Raw genomic sequence first — 8,034 nt, forward strand, 5'->3', positions numbered from 1 at the left:
CGCCAAGAAAGGGAAAGGTAAAGAATCGCCACCCATCCCCCATCAACATGACCCTTGAAGAGGAGCAAAGGAGGAAGACCCAGGCCTTACATGTATGAGTGTCCAGTCTAAAAGACCGTGATGATGCAGAAGGGGAAACCAAGGAGCTCTTCTCTATGATGGGCATTGAAGCCACGCACACAAAGCATGGAGAGTAGGAAAGAAGAGAGAAGGTAGTGGCGAATCTTCTAAGGAGAGAGCACTTATCATTCGTTTCCCCTCCATGGAAGCGAAGAAGGACTTCTTGAAGAAACGTCCTACACTCAAGAAGACGGGAATATTTCTTGGAGATGACCTCACACTCTCGCAGCTTGCCCACATGAAAGAAGTTATGCCCGAGATAAGGGCAGCCCGAGAGAAAGGGAAAGTGGCCTTCTATAGAGATGGTAGAGTGGTGATTATGGAGATGCGCTCTTCATGATGGTGTGAGACCTATGGGACTACACTCAAAGTTTCTACTTGGAATTGTAATGGATCTCTACGCCTTGATGTAGGGGCTTTTGAGGATAGTTTCACGGGGAGGGACATCATCTTCTACTCTGAGACGCATCAGGCTCGTGAACAGTCCATGCCACATGTTAGTGGATACCGATGGGAGACAACTTGTAGACAAGAGACTCGTTCAGAGCATAGAGGACGGGGCTCAGGAGGAGTGGCAGTATTGTTTAGAGAGGAGCTGCAGCCACTGATACATATAGTCCACAGAGATGAGCAGGCTAGGTACATGTGGGTTAGACTGAGGGCAGAGACGGGCAGATATCTCTACATTGCTATATGCTATTTTGCTCCTAGTACATCAGTTGTGCATCACCTAGAGGGCAGTCTCCCTTTTCTATTTTGGATGATGACATTTGGGAGTTCTCCAGGGATGGTGACATCATTCTCCTGGGGGACTTCAATGCCAGGAGCGCCCATAACTAGACAGTATTTTATGATACCTCAGAGATGTTGAGGGAGCTTGATGTTAAGGATATGGGCCTATCTAGACTCTCACAGGATGAGGAACACACTGAGTATGGGCGGTATTTGATAGACATGGGGACTGCACATGGATTGGCTATCCTGAATGGCCTACAGAGATTGCCGGCAACGGGCGGTTTCACTTACTTTCCACATCGGCATGGTGCTAGTACAGTGGACTATGTTATGGCTCAGCCCAGTCTCATTCCCTCTTTTCCGGATTTTATGGTAGGCACTAGGCCGGTTGGAGTAGCAGTGGGTCATACTATCTTGTCCTTCACTCTCACATCTCCTGACAAATGGATGTCAATTGACCCTTCAACTGAACCTGCATACTTGGAAAACAATTCATTAGTAATGCAATCCCAACCTGGGCTCTTGTCTTTGGGCAACTGAGCAAGAACAAAGCCAACCTCCTGCTCTGTAATATCAGCATCTAAAATATTGGCCAAGTCCAAAGATACTTGATGTTGCACCAATGCTAGAATACTAGCGCGTGCTTGATGAACATCATTAGATATCACCTCAGGAGTGGCCAAAAGCTCCTGGTAAAACTGAACACACAAATCAATGATGCTATGAGGCTCTGAAATCATCTCTCCCAATGAATTTTCAAGCCTCACAATATTCTCTCTAGCATAAGAGAGATGCAACTGGGCATAAAATTTATGTGTTTGACAATTATTATCCTTAAGGGCCTCCAACTGGGCAGATAACTTAGCCCTCGTATAACTTGCCTCCTGACATTTAGCAACTCTACGAGAGAGCCAAGTAACAACAGTATCCACTCTATCATTCCTCCTGGTGATATAGCCGCCTGAAATTGAAAGGCCCCTACTAAATATTGCAGCAATGTCAGCTCTTGCCTCCTTTTCGAGGCTTGATGAATACCATACTGACAAGCAAGGCGTTGAACGTTAGACAAAAAGCAATCCCAAGCTGACATTCCCTGGTGTATAAAACATAGCTGAAAATTGTCAATCAATTGCAACATATATCCATGAAAGACCTCATGATCAAGAAAGCTGTGATTGAAGCGCAAAGACAGCCTCCCAAGAAAAGTTTATAAACATCCACAGGCTGATGCATTATGTCCACCACCACTGGGAAATGATCCAAAAGAACATGCTGCCTCTCCCCAGCCACTTTCAATATCTCAGGCAAAAATAAATCATCATGCATAACACACATTCTATCCAGCCTGCTCCAAGTACCAAGATACTAGTGAGACTGAAAATTAAAGCCAAAATCATAAGGATGCAGCTAGGACTAAATCTCCTGCTTAAGGACTAGAGACATAAAAGAGTCCCAAACCCGCCTTTCCGGATTATCCATTATAGAGTGAGGTGAATTAGCTTGATCAGCAGAAGAGCAAATATTACAATCCCCCATGAAAAAACATGGTCTTCCTAACCTCAAACATTGTTGTAGATCCCGCCAAAGAGAACAACGAGCCCCTACTGTATGGGGAGCATACACACCAACCAACCAAAGAAGTTGTTCTTCATAAGTGATCTCCACAACCATAAATCTACCATGTACATCTTGATACACAACAGAAGGCTGAAAACGATCATGGACAATCATCATCACCCCTAACTGGGTGGAAGGGTGTCCATTGAGGAAAACATGAAAACCTCTATGTATAAAGCCACCACCCGCCTGACTATGTTGTTTGTGCTCAACCGCACAAAGAACATCCCAATGATTAGACAACAATGTTTGCCACAAGACATACTGCTTCTTACGGGAGGAAATCCCGCGCACATTCCAATGAATCAACTTCGTAAGGACAAGAAAAAAAGTCAATGAGAGCAAAGTTGCAGCATGCCTTGCCTTTCATCTTTCCAAGGAACCTCCTCCTGAACTACTTGTTTTCCTTTATCCTCAACCTGGTGTACATCAACATGTTGTACATCAGAAGTATTGCCCCTCCACAACCATGTAAGAAGCCTCCTTGCCCACGTAAGACTCCACCTCAACATGCACCCCCTAATCTTTGTCATTGAGCAATGATCTTTGTCATTGACCTTGCACTCGGCCATGAAATGTCCCAATTGACCACATTGAAAACAATGTCCAGCAAAAGCTTCCCAACATAGCTTGAAATGCATTCAATGAATTAAGGCACAATCATGGAGGACAGGGATGAGCGGTATGCCATAACATACACAATCTATTCTGATTGTTGGACCTAGAATGAGGTGGAACCAAGACTTTTCCCAAGGATTGCATTGCCTCATGCAACAGAGGCCAATGCGTAGCAGGACAATTCTCCACCTCCACCCAAATGGGACATTCCTACTTAAGAATTTCCTGAAACTCAGCCAAGGGTCTCCATGGGGCAGCATGCACCAAGCACTCTCTGAAGCACCAACTGCCAAGCTTCAGGCGTTTTGAACATAATTTCAAAAAAAAAACCTGGGTCCATCAAAAATTTCATCTACCACATCTAACTGTAGAAGGGAAGTCAACCATTGACGGATCATATGCATTGGCGGCAAGTGCCCTGTGAAAAAGAAAATTGCAGCTGTAGCAGCATACTTGTCAGGATGGCATGCCCATGGGCTGCCCATGGGCTAGCCAAAGGCCAGCCCATGACTTGTGGACCAGTCAACAACCTGTTCAAGGGATGTTTACAACCCTGACCCTCTATTTGGGGTAGAAGGGGCCCTATGTCCTTGTCAGCCAGCAGAAGGGGCTGCCATTGAGGGCTACAGCAGCCTGTCTTGGGCCATGTGCAGTCAGCCAATAGGCTGGCATCAGCAAACTCTAAGCGTCAGCAATTAAATGTTGGTTTTAGGCATTTTTTGTCCAAACAGGAACTGGCCGACAGCATCATCTCGCCGACCAGCTCCTCCTAGGACTATAAAAGCAAGCGCTGATTTTTCAGCATAAATCGTTCCACAGTTCAGCAAATCCCAAGCAGTTTCAGTTAGTAAATCACCAATCAGCATCCTATCCTCTCCAGGCTAATATTGAAGCTCCTCTTCCATTCTCAGCCGGCATATGTGCAGTCCTACAGCTATTATGGACTTGCATCAATGGCCCGAAGAGTCTTCTATAGAGCCCTTGGATTGGTGAATACTCGGTCGACATACGGTCTTCCTCGTCCTTGCACTGGGGAGTCATATCACCTGTTCTCAAGCATTGTATAGCAATTCTCCAAAGAATTAATATAAGGGTGCGGTGGGGGGTAAATTGAGCCCCAATACTGTGTCGTCTATTTCTCTTCCATTCTCTTCTGTGAATTGGATGTCCAAAGAATTAATATAAGCAAATACTCTTGCTTGTTGCAAAGGCACGAGCGGGGGGGGGGGGGGGGGGGGCGGGGGGCTTGCTGCAGTGGATAAATTGGGCCCCAATACTGGGTCATCTATTTCTCTTCCATTCTCTTCTGTGTCTCACCACATAAAGGTATAAAGAAGGCCCTGTTGTGTGACCCGAGTCGGCTACCTAAGAAGAGTGAGCTTGGAGTATTGGAAATACATTACCTTGGATGCATTATTAGCTCCTCAGGCACCCGGAAAAGGTAGAGACCATACTTAGTCAGGGATATTTAAGGTTGATCTCACACTTGGTACAGAGGCGGAAGCAATTGCGTATCTTTGGCATCATAGCCCAGGTTTTATTCTTGATGTTCAATTGCGTGTCTTTGGCATCATAGCCCAGGTATTATTCTTGATGTTGTTTTTTTATGGTTTGGACGTTCGTGCTTTTATGGTCTTCAGTCACGTATGGTTCTTAGGGTAAGAGGGAAGCGTGAGGAAGAGGGAGTATGCTGAATTCTGCATATGCAATGACCAGAGCCACAGGTTGTGTTTAGACCCGTGTATCGACACCTCTCTCTTTCGAGAAGCCATGGCTTGTGTGTACGCAGCTTCTCTAGAAGACCGTATGTATCCTATGTAGGACTGTAAGCACACAGCCTACAGTCACATAGCGTAAGCATGTGTGTGGAGGATCAAGTAGGTGAACAAGAGAGGCAAGAAAATGGACATAAGAGGCGGTAGTTCAACTTTGGCAGGCAGAGAAAGAGAGAAGATGCTGCTCAGGTCACGAGCAAGGCGGTGCCGGTGCGCCAGCTTTTTACCTTGGGTAGCCTAAGATGCTAGCATCGAGGGCAGCCCACGTGGCACGCTAAAAAAACAGCAAAAGCAACTCCCACATTCTGGTGCACATCAGTTTGGAGAGGATAGCATCACGACCGGGTTGCAGAGGCACCATCAGCCAACATAAAAGCACAGAAAGGCGACCAAAGGCAATTGCAAGCATCTCAGAACAAGCTGGGTCATGCCGAAAGGAAGCTAAAGAAAACCAAGGAGAAAGCCAAGAGAGCCATCCACAAAGCACAGGCCGAAGCACTGCAAGAGCCCCAAGACCAACGGAGTACTAAGCAGGAAGAGGTTCGCACCGAGTTCCAAACCATGCACGATGCTAAGGAACTCGAGCACGCCATTCAGCTGCAGACCAAAGTAGATGAAGTAAAGGCCAAGAAGAAGTGCAAAGCCACACAGCTACACCTCCTACAGAAGAAGGGCGTGCTACCAGATCTTTGCACCTGAAATGCAAAGATGATTCCCCTTGCCTCCTAGGCTAGAACCCACACCTCCCAAAGTGGAGGTGGTGAGTTCGAATCTAGCCTTGTGGAATGTAATTTCAATACCCAAAGTGAAGGTACTGAGTTCGAATCTAGCATTGTGGAATGTAATTTCAGTACCCACTCTCGCAATTTTTTTTTTTTTTAAGACGATTCCGCTATCTCCCTCGCAAGAAAAGTGTGCAAACTATATGACATTGCAAATCAGCCCCCACCCAACATATCGCAAATCCCATGTTCCACATCTACCGTGCCTTTCCACCACCTCCAATTTCACAAAATCCCTACTAAAGTTATTGTGAAGGCTTCTCCCCCTCTTGGACTACCAACACCATTGTCCCCATCCATAAAGCAGGAGGCTCCTTGGATCCAAATAATTACCGAACCATCATGATACATTCATTGGCCAAGATAAATGGCATAGTGCTGGAGGCTCCAAGTAGCTCATGGGCAGGGGAAGACAAACAGAGGGCCACGAGTCCAGCAAGAGTTATAACTCAACCGTAGACCACATCCTCACCCTCAAGGCAATCATCAGGATGCGAGTCCATGAAAGTAGCAGGTTTATTTGTTGCTTTGTGGATTTCATAAAGGCCTTTGACTTAGTACCAAGATCACAACTTTTTGCTCACTTGCAAGAGCTCCACTTTTTCCACCAAAGATGGTGTGTGGGGTGATGGCACTATACGAGTCCATCTTGGTCGGATTCGGGTGCTAGGGGATATGTCAGGTGACATTTGCAGCACTATCGGGATCAAACAGGGCTGCCCGCTCTCTCCTACAAATTTTATTTTTTTTGGTGCATTAATGAGATTTCAGATTTTATTGACCTAGTTGAGGGAACCAGACCATGATAGTCGAGATAGTGGTGCCTATCTCTTATATGCAGATGAAATAGTTGTTATCTCAAACTCAAGCAAAGAGGCTCCAGAGACACCTTGATGCACTCCCCTTTCCTAGATCTCTCACGGCAAGAGATCACCCGTGACCCAACTTTACACAAGTCGTACATTCTGCGTAATAGAGAATAAATCATCACAAATGTAACTATGTTTAGACTCTGGACTTTGGACTTCAGTCTCTGAATGTGCGAGATCAAACAGCTCCCAAAAAAATACTACTCAAAAAAAATGTTTCAACGTTAAAAATGTTTCGTACCGTTTCATATATTTTGAAACATGTTTTGATGCAAATATGCACCACTCAAACCTTTATTACAGACTTCTTTGGCCTTCATCAGATGGCTATGATGATGACCACTCCCCAGAGCCAACAAGATTCGAGGGAGTGGACAAATAATGGATGACACACCCAATATTAATAAAATGTTGGGTCTTTAGTAGATGTTAATAAAATGTTTCTCTCTCATACCAAAGACACAGAAGAATGGACTATTCCTAACAAAGCTGACAAAACCCATATTTACCAGTAATCTTGTTGAAGCTCATGTCGAGGATTCGGAGCTGTGTGGTGCTGCAGAGACCATTAGGCACTGCTCCAAACATGTTATTGCTACTGAGGACGAGCGTTTCAAGGGAAGGAAGGTCATTGAAAGAGGAAGGGACAGTACCAACAAGCCCATTGGAGCTCAAGTCAAGGGAAACAAGGCTTCTGAGGCGGCCAAGCTGTGCGGGAAGTTCACCAGTGATCAAATTGTCGGAGAAATTGATGTAACGGAGGCGCTGGAACCATGCAAAACCATCCCACATGGCAAATTCAAGCTCGGAGGTTGTGATGGATATGGTGTCGACCCAGCTTATGGAGGCATCCCTGCCACATGTTATGCCATACCAAGTGCAGTAGTCCTGCCTGCTGTTGGGCGCCCACGAAGCTAGCACGGACAGGGGGTCCTTCTTCACCACGTTCTTCTTGAAATCTAAGAGTAGATCCACGTCCGCTGCAATTACGATACCTAGCATCCACAAACACACAGTGTAGCGGACAATGTGCGTTTGGCTGGCCATCCAGTTGTTGTGAGAGGTCGGTGACTGAGCCCAGACTAACGAATTCGTTTCATCAAGACTTGAAATCCTTCTCCAAGTCGCTTCACACCCTTCAAGGAGCACGTCCTCTATCTTGGCTTCTTAATTCTTCTACTTTTTGCGCTAGTGAAAATCAAAACTAGAGGGTGTGATAAGTCGAACCCACTTGGTGAGGGGTTTGCTTCCTTTGTTGTCTTGGCTTCTTAAGATTCAGCCATGATCAAATTACAAGAACAACCCTACAATCCTCACATCGTCTTGATGAAGGTGTCTTCCAATCAGCAATAAAATACATTGTTGTTTAGCTTATCAACATAAAACCTATTGTGATATTTTCTCATATGTCTTTCTTTCATACTATTGGCCCCTTTACACTATCGTAGGTTGGTTCGTGTCCACTACACTTGCACTTGTAGGGCCTATTTCGCCAAAAGCAAGGGTTGAGAATGCAAA

General features: G+C 45.6%; 1 protein-coding gene across 11 annotated transcripts in view; it reads right to left on the bottom strand.

Annotated features, from left to right (window-relative positions):
• Positions 1 to 7,833, bottom strand: part of LOC147627513 (uncharacterized) — a 70,888-nt gene extending 63,055 nt beyond the window's left edge. For all 11 annotated transcript variants that reach the window (XM_086814438.1, XM_086814437.1, XM_086814433.1 and 8 more), the window contains exon 1: positions 7,026 to 7,833. In XM_086814438.1, the coding sequence (XP_086670564.1) occupies positions 7,026 to 7,563 (538 nt within the window). In that variant the 5' untranslated portion in view covers positions 7,564 to 7,833. The remainder of the gene's footprint in view (positions 1 to 7,025) is intronic.
• Between the last annotated feature and the right edge of the window lie 201 nt (positions 7,834 to 8,034).

This window comes from Cibotium barometz, chromosome 20, assembly GCF_041138505.1.
Source record: "Cibotium barometz isolate CiBa-2024 chromosome 20, ASM4113850v1, whole genome shotgun sequence".
Classification (NCBI taxonomy): Eukaryota; Viridiplantae; Streptophyta; class Polypodiopsida; order Cyatheales; family Cibotiaceae; genus Cibotium; species Cibotium barometz.